This window comes from Pipistrellus kuhlii, unplaced genomic scaffold (genome assembly GCF_014108245.1).
Source record: "Pipistrellus kuhlii isolate mPipKuh1 unplaced genomic scaffold, mPipKuh1.p scaffold_m20_p_15, whole genome shotgun sequence".
Lineage (NCBI taxonomy): Eukaryota > Metazoa > Chordata > Mammalia > Chiroptera > Vespertilionidae > Pipistrellus > Pipistrellus kuhlii.
The window spans coordinates 26,703,836-26,724,334 of record NW_023425460.1 but is presented as its reverse complement, the minus strand read 5'-3'; the positions used below and the strand labels follow the sequence as shown (position 1 = coordinate 26,724,334).

The following is a 20,499-nucleotide window of genomic DNA, read 5'->3' as shown; positions in this document are numbered from 1 at the left end:
GAATTGAGCCCACAACCCGGGCATGTACCCTGACCAGGAATCAAACTGGTGACCCCTTGGTTCATAGGTTGATGCTCAACTACTAAGCCACCATAGCCAGGCTAATAAGCTTTTTTTGTGTGTGTGGGTTTTTTTTTTTTTTTGGGAGGGATAGTCTTTAGAATTTTCTATATATAAGGTCATATTATCTGCAAAAAAAGACAATTTTACTATATTTTCTCTGATTTGGATTTTTTAAAATATCTTTTTCTTGCTGAACTGCTCTGGCTAGGACTTCCAGTACTATGTTGAATAGGAGTGTGAAAATGGATGCCCCTTGTCTTACTGATCTCTGTAGAGAAGCTTCTGACTTTTCAATGTTGGGTATAATGCTTAACCATGGATTTGTCATATGTGGCCATTATTATGTTGAAGTGTTCCTTTTATTTCCAATTTGTTGCTTTTTCTGCATCTATTAGAAAATGATATAATTTTCACTTTCATTCTGTTAATGTGGTGTATCACATTCATTCTGTTAATGTGGTGTATCACATTCATTCATTTGCAATAAACCATTCTTGCATTCCAGGTATAAATTCCACCTCACCATGATGTATGATCCTTTCAATGTGCTGTTGAATTTTGTTTGCTAGTATCTCTGTATTCATCAGGGATATTGGGTTGTAGTTTTCTTGTAGTGTTTTGGTATCAGGATAATGCTGGACTTATGAAACAAGTTTGGCAGTATTTTCTCCACTTCAATTTTTAAAGAGTTTGAGAAGAACTGGCATTTATTCTTCCTCAAAAGTTTGGTAGAATTCAACAATGAAACCAACTGGTCCTGGGCTTTTCATTGTTGCAGGTTTATGACCTCCTTACTTGTTTTGTTCACATTTTTTATTTCTTCATGATTTAGTCTTGGTAGGTTGTATGTTTCTAGGAATTTATCCTTTACCTCTAGGTTATTCAATTTGTTGGCAAATAATTGTTAAAATAAAAGTCTCTTAGGCTCCTTCGTATTTCTGAGGTATTAATTATAATGTCTCTTCTTTATATGACACGTGTACATTATATGCTTCATGTTGTGATATATTAAGTACACAGGACCATCTATGAAATATTCTGCAAAAAACACACAACCAACTCATAATCTCATCAATGAGATCTAACCAACAGTTTATAAGATATGCTAGGACAGAGCAACACATTACCTAAGTATTCTTGCAGTGCAAGTAATAATAAAATCCAGAAAATGGGACTTTCTATGATGACAAATGATCTTTCTCGTCAATTAAAAAAATATAAGGATAAAAAATACTATTTTTTTTTTACAAGTAATATTAGGTCTCTAATCCATACAAAACAGACCCTAATGCCTAGCAGTCAAGGTTCAGTGTTGACCTATGAAACAGTAGGTGGCTCATAGGTCACCTATAGGCAAAGTGACCATCATGGTGTCTGGCAAATAGTAGTAGGCTGTTAGCAAATAATAGCTATTGATATCACTATTATTATTATTTCTTATTGGTTTTAGAGAGGAAGGGAGGGAGACAGAGGGGAACAGAGGGGGACATTGGGAAAGAGAAACAGAGAGAGAGAGAGAGAGAGAGAGAGAGAGAGAGAGAGAGAGAGAGAGAGAGAGAGAGAGAGAGGAGAGAGAGAGAGACTGATCGATTGGGGTGCCTTTGCACATGCTCCAACAGGGGATTGCATCTGCAACCTGGATATGTGCCTTGACTAGGAATGGAATCTGGAACCCTTTGGTCCATAGGACGATGCTCCAACCAACTAAGTCACACCAGCTGGAGCTCACTGTTAATATTATTAATAATATTATAAAATAAAATTGTAATTATTATTTCTATTTGCTAAACTTTTAAAGAAAAGTTTCTCCTAAGAACCATCTCTCATTATCCCTAGTGAATATTTCCTTTTTAAGCTTTACACTCAACATTTTACAACCATTTAAAAATATCCTATCTAATAAAAGAGCAATATGAGAATTAATCACCACTCCGATACACCCACAAGCCATGCCCTCCAGCCAATCAGGAGCAAGTATGCAAATTAATCAGGAGCAGGAGGCTTGGCTTTCCCCAGCAATGGAGGACGCTAAGCTTTCTGCACACCCTCGCAGGCCCAGACCTCCACTCAAGGCTACAAAATTTCAATTACAGAAGATAAATAAATCCCACCAAAATGGCGGCAGCCATGGAGCTGGAGAGAGCAGGAGGTTTGAGTTTACCCCGGCAATGGAGGAAGCCAAGCTCCTGCAGCCCTGGCCTGCCTTGGCCTCCACTCAAGGCTACAAAGTTTCAATTCTAGAAGATAAATAAGAGCGAGCAGGAAGCTCAAGGCTACAAAGTTTCAATTCTAGAAGATAAATAAATCCCAGATACCAGGGCCTCTGCTTGGGTTGCCTAGGGGAGTGGCCAGCCTGCAAACCACCACAGGCCCCTCGCCCAGGCTGCCCCACACCCCAAGGGAACCCCCATCCTGATCTGGGACGACCCTTCAGAGTAAACCAGCCGCGCCCCCCCCCATGTACCAGGCCTCTATCCTATATAATAAAAGAGTAATATGCAAATTGACCATCATTCCAAGGCATAGGATGGCTGCCCCCATGTGGACATAAGATGGCCACCACAAGATGACCAGTAGGGGAGGGCAGTTTGAAGGGATGGGCCTGCAAAGGAGGGCAGATGTGGGTGATCAGGCCAGCAGGGGAAGGCAGTTGGGAGGGACCAGGCCTGCAATAGAGGGCATTGGGGGGACCAGGCCTGCAGGGAAGGGCAGTTAGAGGTAATCAGGCCTGCAGAGGAGGGCAGTTAAGGGCAATAAGGCCAGCAGGGGCACAGTTAAGGCCTCAATCAGGTTGGCAGAGGAGTGGTTAGGGGGTGATCAGGGTGGCAGGTAGATGCGGTTAGGGGCAATCAGAAAGGCAGACAGACAAGCAGTTGGAAGCCAGCACTCCTGGATTGTGAGAGGGACATCCCTTGAGGGGTCCCAGATTGGAGAAGGTGCAGGCTGGGCTGAGGGATACCTCCCACTTTGCATGAATTTCGTGCACCAGGCCTCCAGTGTTTGTGTGTGTGTGTGTATCTATTTTATTTTATTTTATTTTTTAGTGATTTCAGAGAGGAAAGGAGAGGGAGGGAGGGAGATATATCAATAGTGAGAGGGAATTATTGATCTACTGCCTCATGTAGGCCCCTACTGGAGATTGAACCTACAATCCAGGTATGCGCCCAGACAGTAAATCATACTGTGACTTCTTGGTTGTTAGGTCAATGCCCAACCACTGAGCCATGCCAGCTGGGCTTGCAACCATTTTTTGAGGGTGATTATTAGTTATTTTCAACTCTATACATAATTTTAAGAGTCTCGTGCTCTACCGACTGAGCTAGCCGGGCACCCTCTATACATAATTTTAAATTGATGCTTTGTTGAGAATAAAGTAAAGAAATAACAAAACTGTAATAAAAGTTTCACTTGAAAATAACCTAAGAATTTACCACTAATATATTAAGACAGGAGAGAGGGAGTGCCTACACTTAAAGTTGATTTTACAGTTAAAACCAACTTAAAGACAAAAACTGTTAGTAGAAACAAAGAAGGAAATTTATATTAGTAAAAGGGACAATCCATCAAGATAGAACTTAAAACAATTAGAAAAATATATGCACCTAACAACAGAGCCCAAAATGAATGAAGCATAACATGGAAGGAATGGAGAAATAGATAATTAACCAAAGTGAAAGACTTTATATCCTACTTTCAACGAAGGACTGGTAAAAGAGCCACAAGGAAATAAAGGAAATTAGAAATCAATAACAGAATGACACTTGGGAAATTTATCAACAGGTCAAAAAAGAAATCTCAGCAGTCCTTAGAAATTTAGAGCTGTAAATGACCACATTAAAAAAAGAAGCAAGATCAAGAAAATGAGAAGAAACTATGGCCTGGGAGAAAGTATTTACAAAAGATATACCAGATCAAAGGCTGTTATAAAAAACATATAAAGAACACGTAAAACTCAACAAGAGAGTAACCTTTTAAAAATTTCAAAAGATTTGACACCTCATTAAAGAAGATGATTATCACCAAATGTCTAAAATCCAAAACACTGACACCACCAAATGCTGACAAAGATATAAAGCAACAGGAACTCATTGCTGGCAGGAATACAAACTATACAACTGCTACAAACAGCTTATACAACTAAATAAAAGGAAGATGAATAATCCAATTAAAAAATGGGCAATGGACCTAAATAGAACATTTTCAAAAGAAGACAGAAGGAAGGCCAAAAGGCACATGAAAACATGCTCAAAGTCACCAATTGTCCGAGAGATGCAAATCAAAACAACAATGCGGTACCATCTCACACCTGTCAGAATGGCCAACATCAACAAGTCAACAAACGACAAGTGTTGGCGAGGTTGCGGAGAAAAAGCAACCCTCGTGCACTGCTGGTGGGAATGCAGACTGGTGCAACCACTATGGAGAACAGTGTGGAGTTTCCTCAAAAAACTGAAAATGGAACTCCCATTTGACCCAGTAATCCCACTTCTAGGAATATATCCCAAGAAACTAGAAACACCAATCAGAAAGGATATATGCACCCCTATGTTCATAGCAGCACAATCTACAATAGCCAGAATTTGGAAACAGCCTAGGTGCCCGTCAGCAGATGATTGGATCCAAAAACTATGGTACATCTACACAATGGAATACTATGCTGCCATAAAAAAGAAGGAATTCTCATCATTTGCAGCAACCTGGATGGAATTGGAGAACATCATGCTGAGTGAAATAAGCCAATCAATGAAAGAGAAACATCACATGACCTCACTCATTTGTGGATGATAAAGAACATTATAAACTGATGAACCAAAAGATAGATATAGAGACAGTATATCAACAAGTAGACTGTCAAATTACAGCGGGGAGGGGAGGAAGATCTGGGAGATCAACCGAAGGACTTTTATACATGCATATAAGTACAACCAATGGACACAAAACTCTGGGGAGGGAGGGGATGTGTGGGAGGGAAGGAGGGGGGCAAAAAAAAAATCAATAAAATATATTAAAAAAATAAAAAAAATAAAAAATACATATTCTAAATAAAAAAACAAACAAACAAAAAACAAACAAACTATACAACTGCTTTAAAAGACATTTTGGCAGTTTTTTTGTTTTTGTTTTTACAAAACTACACATACTCATACCATATGATCCAGTAATCATGTTCCTTGGGATTTACTTATCTCCACACAAAAGCCTGCACACATGCCCTGGCAGATTTGGCTGTGGGGTTGGAGCATTGGCCTGCAGACCAAAGGGTCTCGGGTTTGATTCCCAGCCCCAGTCAGGGAACATGTGGGGGCAACCAGTTGATGTGTCTCCCTCACCTCTCTCTCTCTCTCTTTCTTCCTTCTTCCCTCTCTCCCTCGACAAATCAGTGGAAAAAAAAATTCTCAGGTGAGGATTAACAACAAAAACACACAAAACCCCGCACACAGATGTTTACTGCAGCTTTTTCATAACTGTCAGTATTTGGTAGCAACCAACTTGTGCTTTAGTAGGAAAAATAAACTGTGGTACATCCAGATAATGGAATATTTTTCAGTGCTACAAAGAAACGAACTAACAAGACATAGAGAAATTTTGAATATTTGTTACTAACCGAAAGAAGCCAATCTGAAAAGGCTATATACTATATGATTCCAACCATATGACATTCTGAAAAAGGCAAAATATATTGAAGACAGTGAAAACACTATGTATTATACTTTAAACATAGATACATGTCATTACATATGTGTCCAAATCCATAGAATGTACAACACCAATAATATAAACAATGGACTTAGGGTAATAATGACCTGTCAATATAGGTTCATCAACTGCAACACATGTATCACTCTGGCGAAAGGGGTTGATAATGGAGGAGGCAGGAAGTATCCTATATAATAAAACCCTAATAAGCAAATTGACTGAATGTGGAATGACCGGTTGCTATGATGCACATTGACCACTAGGGGGAAGATGCTCAAAACAGGAGCTGCCCTCTGGTGGTCAGTGCGCTTCCAAAGGGGGAGCACCGCTTAGCCAGAAGTCAGGCTCATAGTTGGCAGGCAGGTGGTAAGGAGTGAGTGGTCCTGGACTGTGAGAGGGCACAGGCTGGGCTGAGGGGCACCCATGCTCCCACCCAGTGCACAAAATTTCATGCACTGGGCCTCTAGTATAGGATATCTCTGTATCTGCCTCTCAATTTGCTGTGAACCTAAAATTGCTCTAAAAAATAAATTCTATTAAAAACAAAACAAAACCAATAATCTAAACTTCCACCTTTTTTTTTTTTTTAAATATATTTTATTTATTTTTTTACAGAGAGGTAGAGAGAGGGAATAGAGAGAAACATCGATGAGAGAATCATCAATCAGCTGCCTCTTGCACAAGCCCTACTGGGGATGTGCCCGCAACCAAAGTACATGCTCTTGACTGGAATCAAACCTGGGACCCTTCAGTCCGCAGGCCGACGCTCTATCCACTGAGCCAAACCGGTTTCAGCCTAAACTTCCACCTTTAAAAAACAAGGGAAAAAAAAGCAAACTAACCCCAAACCAACCAGGAAAAAGGAAACTATAAAGATTAGAGTGAAAATAAATGAAATAGAAAATAAAAGAGAAAATCAATAAAACCAAAGTTGAGTCTTTGAAAAGATCAATAAAATTGATAAGACTTTAGTTAAGTTGACCAAGAAAAAAAAAGAATATTCAAATTACTAAAACCATGAACTAACCTTACAGTACCAACCTTACAGAAATAAAAAGGATTATAAAGGAATACTATGAACCATTATATTCCAACAAATTAGATAACCTAAATAAAATGGACACAATCCAGAAAGACACAAACTATCAAAACTAACTCAAAACAATATAGAAAATATGAATAGTACTATAAATAAAAAGATTAAACTAGTGATTAAAAAAATTCTCTATAAAAAATGACCAGGACCAAAGAGCTTCACTGTCATCAAACATTTAAAGAATCAACACTAATCCTTCACACATTCTTCACAAAAAATGTGAGATCACTTCCCAACTTGTTTTATGAGGCCAGTATTATTACCCCTATACTAAAACCAGTTAAAGACACCTAATTTAGTAGAAATAAAGAGTAAGAAAAGACAGGTAAATATCAATGAACCAGATATCAATGCAAAGATTGCAGCAGTAATTGTTTCCCCCATATTTAAATTATTTAAAACACTGCTCTGATAATAAAAATTTTTGGATTACTCTTTTGAGTTTACTTTCTCTGAAATCAGTGGTAATGAATCAAGACCCATTTAAATGTTTGAGAAACGCTACCTTCTCTACTATGCTATTTTCCTTTCATAGAAAGCTAGCCTTTCTTCCTATGCATTAGACAACAATGGAAATTTTGTTTGCCCTTATTAAACTTCTCACATTATAAAAGCACTTCATTTATATCGCCTCATTTAAAAAAATGGGTCTGATTTCAATATGTATAGCATTTAGAAAAAGCAACATATCTAATAATTATTTCCAATTTCTCCTTGAACTTACTCCCCCAAAAGTCATTATTTTCTTCTAACCTTCTCAAAACCAAATTGTCTTCATATACCTCTTAATTATAGCCAAGGATATTAAAAATGTTTATAATTGGCATGAGGAAAAAGATACCAGTTTATAAACACTTAGTTGGATGGAACATGCTAACTAAATATCAGTGTTAGTTACTGCTTTCAATAGTCTGCTATACTTTTTTTCAATGCTAGAATGACTTTTGGTAGTTCCTTGCTCACCAATTTGCAGAAAAAGGAAAGCAGTTTTCATCCAAGATAACCACATAAATAGATTCCAAAGATTAGTTTAACATTGTCCTTTCTTAAAATTTTAATTTCTCTACTTTTATTCCTTAATACTGAAGTAAGAATAAGTATTAGGAAGAAAACACTATTGTTTTTTGTTTTTTTCTATACCAATAGTCTCCAGAGAATGAAGTTCTTTAGTCAGCTTTTTATTATAGCTTTATTATTTGATTTTATCCACAAAGTTAAGGTCCAAGTTCTTTATCCACTCAACCAAATGAAAACATTTAATGCACAGACTAATGAATGGATCTGGGGATATATTAAGGATAATGTAAACGGTTAACAAAACAAATAAATGCCTGACATTTAGAGGAAGCAATAGAAAAAGAATAAGAAATTCACAAAAAAGCAGAGATGGCTCACTTTAAAATTAACCCAAGATCACAGAATTATGTGTAATAACATCATTTATGTCTGCATTGCTTTTAAGGATCTTCTTACCCAACTTTGGAAAAACTATTAAGTATTCAGCATTGCACTGAGGACATGCCACTCTGGCGGTACTGTTTCCTCTTTGTTTTTCATCCACCCAGCGCTGTAGACAAGCCTGGTGCACCCATTTTGTAGATCCTCTGCACCTGCATGGTCTCACCCATTCAGCAGTTCTATCATCTTCATCGGTGGCAAAACACACCCAGCAACTTCTGTAAATTAAAAGAGAAAATGACATCATCTTTAAGACCTCAACTTTCTCTCCACTGCAGCTCTCACTTAATGAGATGACCCTACTATGGTTTTATAGAACCTCTATTCTACATTAAAAGACTGAGGAGACAAAACCATCAGTACATTTCCAGTAAGAATAACTTCTTTTTCTGGTTATCCTTTTATTCATCTGCAGAACTGTTCGTTTTTATGTAATTCCCTCCATCTTTCTAGTAATTTATCTTCTGTAATGAACCAGTGAAAGCAAAGCCACAGGCTGCTTTTGTGTTATAAGACTTAATAATTCTTTGATGAGTGGTAAGCACAGAAGTATGTGAAATTCAGTGTTCCCCCCATTTCAACACTAACCTTTTAACCTCTTGAACTTGGAAAACTAAAGTATTGTACAAGTGATTTCACACATGGTCTCATTCAATTTTCAACTGAGGGAAAACCCCCGCCCATTTCTTTCTGGTAAAGCATAACTATAAGAAAAGAGAAAGATGGTTAAATTAAAAAACAAACAAACAAAAACCACACACACTTACACGCACACACACGCACAGCAAAAGGGAAGAAGAAATGAAGACATCAGGATAAACTGTTTTAGAATAATGACATGATAAATTTGGGTCTACATGATTTCATTATAGGTATGATTGGTTTTCCTTTTGAATTATACTTATTACACTTGAAGTTTAGAAGTCTCAAGTATGTTTTCTTTTTAAAGGTTCAAACACATATGCTAATCAGAGAAGTCCATTTTTTAATCCTCACCTGAGAATATGTTTATTGATTTAGAGAGATAGGGAGGGAGGGAAGAGAGGGTGAGAGAGAGAAGAAACATCACTTGCTTGCCTCCCGAATGAACCCCAAAACCTAGGTATTATATATACTTGAATAGAACCTGTAACCTTTTAGTGTATGGGACGATGCTCCAACCAACTGAGCCAGGGCTGAGATGCTTCTTATATTAAGAAAAAATTCTATTGAGATGGTTAAATTTATAACATTTTTCCACTTTGCTTTTATAGGTACTTCAGGAGGTCTAATTTGTTCTTGTGGAACTAGGTTGCAATTCCTTATTTTTCTCCCAATTAACACAAGTTTCAACACCAAGTTCTATTAGGGCAAATATAATTTAACTCAGTGAGACCATTCACCCTGTGCCCTATTAAAGTATGAATGTACAATTGGAACAACGGCTAATTAATGCTTCTTACCTACTGTGCATTTTTCACTTAATTAGGTAAGTGACTTCCGTCAGAATAACTAGCCTAACTATGCTCAGTGGGAAAGATTATATAGTCAGGTACTATAGATGGATGAGATCTTCAGTTACAGTAGAACATGAATTTTATGTGCTCCAATTAAAACTTCTCAATTAGAATAGAGAGAAAAATGGGACTGTATTCATGGCAACAATATCCAAAATTATAATTTTACTAAGCTTTCAAATTCAGTCCGGTTTCATACGACCAAGGTAAGAATGGGAGGTAGGCAGCCTTTGTTCAGCATGCTGACACTCTGGGACCCACCCCAGCCACACTGTCTGGACCTTTCACACTATCTTATTATTGTTATCCAAAAATGCCTCCTTTTCCTTTATCTTTTTAAAAAATTGTACTATGGTAAAATATATATAACAAAATTTTAACTAAATTTATTAACCATTTTTAAGAATATAATTAAATATAATTAAGTATACTGATATTGTGCAACTATCACTACTACTCATAGTTTGAGTTTTTACCTTCAATTTTTGAATAAAGTTTTGTTATAGAGCAAACAGACCAGTTAATTAAAGTGTTATATATTTTCCTCACAACTGAGGTGATTTTGTAATTATATTTGTGTACTTCTGGGAAATGAGATATATCATTTTGGTAATAAAACATAGGAAGATTATGTAGAAACTCTAGGTTAGTATAAATTTTTCATTTCAACTATGGAATATATATGTAGCTAAGTACAGTTGGACTAGCATAATTAATCAGCATTAAGATTAATCAAATTTTAAATTAAGCAAATTTTAGTCATCAGGAAAAAAATGTAAAAACATATCTATTAAAACTATCCTATTTATGTAGCATTTTAGGTAGATTTGGAACACACACACACACACACACACACACACACACACGTCTACTCAGGACCATCTTAATAGGCTGTACCAAATGAAACTGCCTCTATTTATGTTTTTTACTCACATCAATGGCCATCTCATATTTTAGTCTAACAGGAATACTTGTATATTCCCTATAAATTCTGGATAAGTGTAAGTTATTTTCCCCCAACGTTTTATTACGAAAAATGTCAAAGTGTCAAAAAAAGGTTGAAAATCTCTCAGTGAATACCCATATTCCCAAAATCTACATTCTATAATTCTTATCACTTAAAAAATATATATAGATGTTTCTACTGATTTCAGAGAGAGGAAGGGGAAGAATCAATGCTCTGATGCCTCTTGAATGTCCTCTACAGGGGATGGAGCCATAATCTCCTGGTTTATGGGTTATTACTTAACCACTGAGTCACATCAGCCAGACTGTCCAATTTCTTTTTGTAATTCTTATCATATTGAGATATATGTGCTTTATCACATATTAATTCATCCATTTTATTTTTTGATGCATTTCAAAGTTGTAGGAATAAGTATAATTCACCCCTAAATATTTTCACAGTTTACTTTTTAGAAGGTATTCAACTGATATGTAAGGCAGGCACTTTCAGATATTTTATAATTTTACAACTATAGTAGGTTAGATGAACTATAATTTATAGTGGAAATTTATTAGGAGTTAAGCCTGATGTACAATTCAATTTGAGAACTGCTGGTGTGGAGTAATGGCAGGTAAAAACAAAACAAAACAAAACAAAACAAAACAAAACAAAACAAACCACAAGAGTTTGGAGAAAGTCATCTATATGAAAGAGGCAATTATTTTATTTGCTTACATTATAAGTAATTACTTCTGGTGACTAAATTTTTTGAGGAGGAAAGGGGGAAAGGAAGGAGGAAGAAGGGGGAAGGGAAAGAAGGGGAGTAGGAAAGGGGCAGAGGGATGGAAGCATTGATTGGTTGCCTCCCACAGGCACCCCAATCAGGGATAGAACCTGAAACCTAGGAATTGAACCCACCACACCTTTCTGTGTATATGACCGACCATGCTCCAACCAACTGACAATACTGGCCAGGGCTAAATATTTTTTAACATAAATAACAGTTCAAAAAATGTTAAGTTCTAAAGAAATTATAAACTTATTTACTACCATACTAGGTATGAGTTTAATCTACCTAATATGGAAAGAACATTAATCTGTGAAATAGGGCCAAGGAAAATTAACTTGAAGCATATAAAAATGGTCACATGTTTTAGGCTAATAGCCTATAAGACAAAATTATTAGTCTTCAGGGCTGCAGAACAGGAAGGAAAGGAACAAATAATGTGTACGAACCCTTTCTTTCCTCATTAAAAAAACAAACAAACACAAACTTCTGACCAGGAACATCACCTGAGAAGTCTGATTTAATTATGCTTCCCTTCTTTGTTTCCCCATACTCTTCTCCCTCCTTTGAAGTAGAAAATAAGTGTTTGAAAATAATGGGTTTACAGTTTCTCCAAACTTAGAATTGAGGAGAGAATAGAAACTTGTGTTTAATGCATCAAAATCTGAGGTTCCCAGCAAAAAATCTGAGGTTCATTTTTGCAAAACCAGCTTTCTGTGCCCAGCCTCCCTCCCAAACACTGTAACCTGGGGGATAGGATATTCCTTAAACCACTCTAAGGATTACCCTTCCTAAAGCTGGGAATGGGGAAGGACTAACTGCCTAAATTACACATATGGATGATGTCGCAGAGAAGAGTAGTTTTCCATAAAAAGCATGGGATACTATTTATTCCTTAAAAAGAGGAGAAATTGGCATGTGCCCTGACAGGGAATAAAACTGTGACCTCCTGGTTCATAGGTTAACACTCAACCACTGAGCCACCCTGGCTGAAATAGTTTTTTTTTCCTTAGATTAACCAGTTTGGGGTAGATTTCCCACCATATATAATCTAAACCAGTGGTTGGCAAACTGCCGCTTGAGAGCCACATCTGGCTCTTTAGCCCCATGAGTGTGGCTCTTCCACAAAACACTGTGGGCACGCACCTACAGTGCGATTGAAACTTCGTGGCCCATGCGCAGAAGTCGGTTTTCGGCTCTCAAAAGAAATTTCAGTCGTTGTACTGTTGATTTTTGCTCTGTTGACTAATGAGTTTGCCGACCACTGACCTAAACAATTTTGTTACACACGGTGAGAAACTGAATATAAGAGGTAGCCCCTTTACTAGCTGGTTTGGCTCAGTTGGTCTGCGGACTGAAGGGTCCTAGGTTCAATTCTGGTGAAAAGCACATGGCTAGGTTGCAGATATAATCCCCAGTGGGGGGCATGCAGATGATCAATGATCCTCTTTCATCAGTGATGTTTCTATCTTTTCTCCCTCTTCCTTCCTCTCAGAAATTAAAAAATGTGTTTTTTAAAAAGGAGATGGCCCTAAGACAACTATATAAAACAACAGACCTTGTATTTCAATGTGTTATATTACTGTCAGATTTTTAATATTTTAATAGCTGCATTTCAATATACTGTTTCATTTCTGATCCTACATATTTTGTTTTATTCTTTCAAAACATTCTGAGAAAGATCTCATAGATTTAACTAGGCTGCCAAAGTTGTTTACAGCATAACAAAACATTCTGTTAAGATCCCCTATTATAAAGAATTATATAAGTGATAATGAAAGTGGTCAAGAATTGCCTGGCACATATACAACTACCAAACTAACACTAGCAAGAATGGCATTGATAAAGATAAAAAGATGGTCTCAACTTTACATTTATGCTTAAATTTTATGGATGCATTTCCTTATCTAAATTAACACACATAAAGCAATTCTGCTCAGCACCTGGTATTTAGTGGGAAAAGTCCTGTCTCCTACCCTACTCCCACTCTTTCAATAGGTCGTCACCACTGCTTAAGATATTCACTCAAATCCTCTCAATTCATTTTCTTTCAAGCCTCCTACTTGCAGATGTAAATACTATTTTGGTTCCACACCTTCCTACAAGCCAAGCTGGGGCATATTAGTTTACAAAGTATGTAAATGGAAATCTGGAAATTACCACAGTAGGTTCAGTGATCAAAGAACAAATTACTATTATACTGTAAAACAGAACTAAACTAGACAAAAAACAAACAAACATTACTTATTCCTAAAAATAAATGTATAGCCTTATGGTACTGGTCATATTATTAATCTGTATGTATAAAATGCTCCTCTATAAAAGACCAGTCACTTGATTCTACATGACTTAATATAATTTTTTCCAGTTATATATCCTTCCTAATAGTAAAATTTGTAAACAGTTCAAAGAATGGCTAGTTGGCCTTAAATCTAAGATTACTCAAGATCTCCTCCTAAATCAACTTGAGTACCTATTAAGTACATTCATTATTCCATGCCACAAGGAGCAAAAATATGTATAGAATTAATGTAGCATACATTTAAAACCACCACATAAAACATTAAGTGCCAAGAAAAGATGTTAGATGCTATATGTAATACAGGAATGTTATGACAATAAGAAACACAGGATGAAATAGTTGAGATTTCATGAAAAGGAGAGAATTACAGATGACAATTCAAGTTGGATTGGAAATGAAAAGGATAAGGGTAAATGGAAGTAAGAAATGCAGCAAATAAAGTTTAGAGATGGAAATGAACATAGAGTGATGGACAATGAGAAGACCAAAGTGTTGAGGTAGAGGTTTTAAGATATAGATATTACAAACTAGTTTCGAAAGGATGGATGACAAAGATAACCTCACTTCATAGGGTTCACTTGTGAGTCATTCACTCTTTATATGATTAAGTTAACTATTTAAAAAGTATGTGGGAAAAAATGGGCCAAAACATCAATAGAAGTTTCTCACTGGAACACAAATTAACTAAGCAGGATACATAATCTAACAAAACAGCTGGCAGTACAGACTCTCTTTGCAGACTCAAATTATAGGTGTTTATCTTGGACTAGAGGCCCAGTGCAAGGACATGAGCACCAGTGGAGTCCCTCAGCCTGGCCTGTGCCCTCTTGTAATCTGGGACCCCTCAGGGGATGTCGGACTGCAGGATTTGGCCCGATCCGACACCCCCTGAGGGATGTAGCAGTGCGTGAATCGGCAGGTGCTGGAGAGGAGCCCAAGTCAGGGCCTGGAGTTGCTGTGCCTGTGCCGCAGCTAGGGGGTAGCACTGCCATGGGAGAGGGTCCTGCTTGCCAGCTGTGAGCCAGGCTTCTGGCTGAACGGCTCTCCCACTGTGGGAACGCATTGACCACCAGGAGGCAGCTCCTGCATTGAGTGTCTGCTCCCTGGTGGTCAGTGTGTGTTTGAGTCACTGATTGCAACAGTCGCTTAGGCTTTTATATATGAGGCCTGATGCATGAAATTCATGCAAGGGACTCAGCCCTTGCAGTTCAGCTTCATATGGAAGGTCGTCCCACTGTCCAGTCTAATTAGCATATTACGCTTTTATTATTATAATTAGAAAAATCTAGGAAATCAGACTCGTGCCCTAGAGATCACTGATGAAAACTAGAGTGTAACAGAACAGGATAGAACAATTCGAGGATGTAGGAGAGAGAAAGAGAGCAACGAAATAAGTTTTAAACTGCTGCTGTTTTATTATATGTAGTTCCTTAATGTATTTGTATGGCTGTTTTATGGAACAGAACAAGCAACATTTAATTCAGAACAAGTGTAGAGATCTATACTCTGGTTAATGGAAGGAAGGCCCAACTTGACAATGGAAGAAAAGGACTAAAAGTGTCATATCCCATATATTCTGAAATGGGAACTATACCAACAAGACTAAAAACCTTCTCTACGTCTGTTCACTCAAGTGGAATGTAAGTTAAAGTTTCTGGATTCATCAAAGAGATATAACCACAATCATGACACATTACCAAAGGGCAAAGCTGGAGAGAAATACATCACAATGAAAGAAGTCATTTAATGAGCATATACCAGTATTCATACCATACCCTTTGTCTGACCTTCATAAACTCTGAAAGCATAATTATTTCCATCTTATATAAGGAATCAAAAGCCCAGAAAGGTAATCTGCCCAAGACTTCACATTTAAGCAGAAAGGTATTGATGCAATCTAGGCCTTAACTCGGCTTTTTTCACTGAACCATGCTGCCATATGTTTAGTGTATTCTGGCAAAATTTTCCATTTCTCAATTCTTAAGCAATTGTAGCCAGTACAAGAAATGCTGTTTCATTTTTGCTGCCATAAGGTTTCACCAGAAATCTAAAATCCTTCTAATTGACTCCAATGTGCCAGATAAATATTATCATCTTATGAATTATGGCATGTAAAGAATTGGGAGGCATGCATGAATGTATGGCAAGTAAAGAATTGCTACACAAATCTGGTGAAGAGGTGAAAAATATTTCTGGTTGAAATGTTCAGAAAAGCTTTAAAAATGAGGCAGAACCTAAATTGGATCTTAAAGAATGGGTAGAACTTTGAAAGACAAGATTGAAAAGAAAACCTGTTTAGAGGCCAACGAGCAAATTAGTTTGGCTTGGGCAAAAGACATGTACTTATGTACTCTTCTTATTTTTTCTTCTTATGTATTCATTCTTTTAAAAAATATATATTTTATTGATTTTTTTACAGAGAGGAATGGAGAGGAATAGAGAGTCAGAAACATCAATTAGCTGCCTCCTACACACACCTACCGGGGCTGTGCCCGCAACCAAGGTACATGCCCTTGACTGGAATCAAACCCGGGACCCTTCAGTCCTCAGGCCGATGATCTATCCACTGAGCCAAACCAGCCAAGGCTATGGATTCATTCTTTTTAAAAAATATATATTTTATTGATTTTTTTACAGAGAGGAAGGGAGAGAGATAGAGAGCTAGAAACGTCAATGAGAGAGAAACATCGACCAGCTGCCTCTTGCACACCCCCTACCGGGGATGTGCCCGCAACCAATGTACATGCCCTTGACCGGAATCGAACCTGGGACCTTTCAGTCCGCAGACCGATGCTCTACCACTGAGCCAAGCCGGTTTCGGCTATGTATTCATTCTTAAAAAGAAGCAACATTTTAAAAAGATAGCTGGTGCCAGCCATATACTCTGTGTCTTAAACATAATAGGAAACACAATAAGTGTGATTATAGAGGGTCCTAAAGGGCAGGCTCAAGAATTGAAACGTAAGCTTAATAAGCAGTAAGAAAACAAGTGATTTTGAACAAATAAGACAATTGTTTAAACAGTGTCTGTAAGGATATTCTAAGCACTAATATGTCATAAATAATGGGGGGGGGTGGAGACATTGTAATTCAACAGTGTTTTCTTGTAGAGAAATGGGATAAGGGAATAGTTTCTGTTTTCAGTGAACTTCCAGTTGAATGTGCATGTTGGTGGTGGTAAAGGGTGAATGTAGAAGGCTCTGAGACACATAATAGGTGCATTAAAAAACTATAGCACTAGCTGGTTTGGCTCAGTGGATACAGCATCAGCCTGTGGACCAAAAGGTCTCAGGTTCGATTCCAGTCAAGGGTACATACACCTCTCTGGCCAGGCGCTGGTTGGGGCTTGTTCAGGAGGCAACTATGATGATTCTCTCTCTTTCCCTCTCCCTAAGAATCAATAGAAAAATATCCTTCGGTGAGGATTAATAAAAAATAATAATAATTTACAATTCAATATGATATACTAGAATAAAAGGTTCCATGGAAACACAGGAAGTAATAACTCACTCTGCCTGAAGGAGTTGTGCAATGTTTCAAGATGATATATGAGCTTAATTATAAAGATGGGTAAGAGTTAGCCAGGTATTAAAAGGGAAGAAGTAATTTAAGCAAAAATAAGGAAATAAAAGAGCAGGATATATTCAGAGGACAATGAAGTGGAATGCAGAAAATATCCTTACGGTAGGTTGGGGTTGGATTATATTGGTAGGTCTAAATTCCTTCACTGGTGTCTTGAAAGTTTATTTTTTTTAATTTTAATTTTTTAAATATATTTTATTGATTTTTTACAGAGAGGAAGGGAGAGTGACAGAGAGCCAGAAACGTCGATGAGAGAGAAACATCGACCAGCTGCCTCTTGCACATGCCTCACCAGGGATGTGCCCGCAACCAATGTACATGCCCTTGACCAGAATCGAACCCGGGACCCTTCAGTCTGCAGACCGACGCTCTACCACTGAGCCAAACCGGTTTCGGCGGTGTCTTGAAAGTTTAGATTTTATCCTAAAGATGACATAAAGACTGGCAATTTTTAAAGCATGGAAACGACATGATTATAATTGTGCCATGGCTAATTCTGATACCACTTCTAAAATAGAAGAGAAAAACTGAGTCAGAGAAAGTAGAATCCACAATATCTGATAAACAAATGAATTTGAAGGGAAAGATGCAAAAATTCTTAGGCTTTATGGCTGGTAGACTAGAAGAATGGTCTTAATAAAGACCAAACATTAGGAAGTCAAGATATGTAAAAAGGCAGTTGGAAATATCAGTAATTTAAATAGGTTAAAGTGCTAGTAATATATACACAAGTAGCAATGTCTATTGAGCAGCTAGAAATGAGACACTAAAATGTGGAAAGAGATCAGGAATAAAGACACATCTAAGAGTCATTCAAATAGAGGTGAAAATGAAATAGTAAAAGAGTATACTTTTCAGAAAAGACTGACGAGTGTTGAGGACTGAACCATACTTAAGTGATTGAAAGGAGAAAAAAGATGATATATGAGGAAGAAAAAAATCGAAAGTAAATAGTATGGCATAACGGAACATAGTTTTAAGAAGTTAGTTTCATTTTCATTACATGTATTGGTGGGTGACCTTTAGTATACTTTTAGCAGAGCTACAGACAAGAAAGGGAAATGAAAGTCAAATTATAAAGAGAGATAATAAAGAGAAAATAAAAACTAAATGTCATAGGGGAAATGAACTAAAAAGAAAATGTTTAGGTATTTTATATATATTTTTTTATTGATGTATATCACAGATCAAAACAATTTTTAAAAAGCAAATGTAGTTTAAATTTTAGAAACAAGAACAAAACTATTTGTTATATATGGTATATAAGCATTAAACAAATACTGGAAAAATATAAATCCATTTATGATAGTTTAGGGGAGACTGGGGCAAATGGTCAAAGGGGACATAGTGAAGTTTCTACTTTTTACATACAGATGGAAGTAAAAATAACTAATTGCTAATGATTTAATTCCAGGTATTGCTCTGTAATTGTCAAAAGGGGATAGAGGTGATGGAGAAAAAGATGTCAACTGACAAAGAAAATGGGAAGTTGCTTTAATGGAAACTACGATAGTTATATAACTCACAAGGTAATATAGGCAACATGTTCCTATCAGAATATTTTCTAATGGAATGTGCATCTGTGATTGATAATCCTCACAAAGTGAAGATTCTGATTCACTTTGCACGGCAGGAGGCAGGTAGGGAGAAGATTATTCTCCTTGCTTTTCCTTCATCTGACTATTGTGGGGACACTGGCTACATTCCCTGCTTACTCACCAGGTGCAAATCAGGGATGCAAAACAACCTCAACACATTCCTGAGTGTTTACTGTGAGTCAGGGTACACAAAAGTCAAGTTTCCAGAACCTGAGGTCCAGTCCTGTAGATTATCATATTCTTTGTATTCTCTATCCATTTAATTCTAATTTAAAAATATATATATTTTACTGATTTTTTACAAAGAGGAAGGGAGAGAGATAGAAACATCGATGAGAGAGAAACATCAATCAGCTGCCTCCTGCACACCCCGCATTGGGGATGTGCCCGCAAACAAGGTACATGCCCTTGACTGGAATCGAACCTGGGACCTTTCAGTCCGCAGGCCGACTGATATTTTACAGAGAGTAAGAGAGAGAGATAGAAAGCTAGAAACGTTGATGAGAGAGAATCATCGACCAGCTGCCTCTTGCACACCCCCTACCGGGGATGTGCCTGCAACCAATGTACATGCCCCTGACCGGAATCGAACCTGTGACTTTTCAGTCCGCAGACCGATGCTCTACCGCTGAGGCAAACCGGTTTCAGCTGTACTATCTCTTACCATGAAATAATCCCTTATGGTTTAAGGTAGTCTTTTCAACCCCATCAGAAACACCTGGAAAGCTTCTGAAACTATAAATGCTCAGGACCCCTCCTCCAGAAATTTGTGATCTAATTGGTTTTGAGCCACCCATCCATCTATACTTTAAAATGCTCCCCAGGTGATTCTGAAGTGGAGGCAGATTGCCAATTACTGATTCAATAACAGATAATAAAGGTCTTTGAATACCATCTTAAGAATCTACCTTGAGGTCTATCTAAAGGTAAAGGTTCGCCCATATTACAGTCACCTGCTTTAGTAAATGCAGTCAGAATTTCTATGTTTCTGTTGAGAAGTGTTAAATACTTCACTAGCACTCCTTGGCTTTTTACTTTTATGAAAATCTCCAAAGAGCATAGGAAAAGCAGATAAGCTTTTGGAGACACAAACTTTTCTCACATAAAAGTCAAAGCAGCATGCCCTCAGTGGAAAAAATATTTAATTACAAAATACCCTGCACAAGAGTAGAGTATTATCTGATTGAAATTGGCAGTGATAGAAGGTGGTCTCCTGGGGGCATATTTTAGAGGTCCTATGCAATTTGCCATTTTCTAAATTGTAAGAAAACAAACAAACAAAAAACTGGTAAATTATCAGACCCCTAGACAACTGAGGAAAAAAAAATCACGTAGCATTTTATTTATAAAACAAATACGTACTGATGACCCATCGAGCACAAGGCTTTGATTCTAGCATTCAAAATAAACACTGATGACCGAGTTTCTCCCTTCCCGGAGCCTGTAGATTATTTACACGCAAAAAAAAAAAGCA

General features: G+C 37.3%; 1 protein-coding gene across 1 annotated transcript in view; it reads right to left on the bottom strand.

Annotated features, from left to right (window-relative positions):
• Positions 1-20,499, bottom strand: part of MARCHF5 (membrane associated ring-CH-type finger 5) — a 40,462-nt gene that overhangs the window by 18,322 nt on the left and 1,641 nt on the right. Inside the window, exon 2 of the mRNA XM_036438555.2 lies at positions 8,330-8,532. Within this exon, the coding sequence (XP_036294448.1) occupies positions 8,330-8,532 (203 nt within the window). The remainder of the gene's footprint in view (positions 1-8,329; positions 8,533-20,499) is intronic.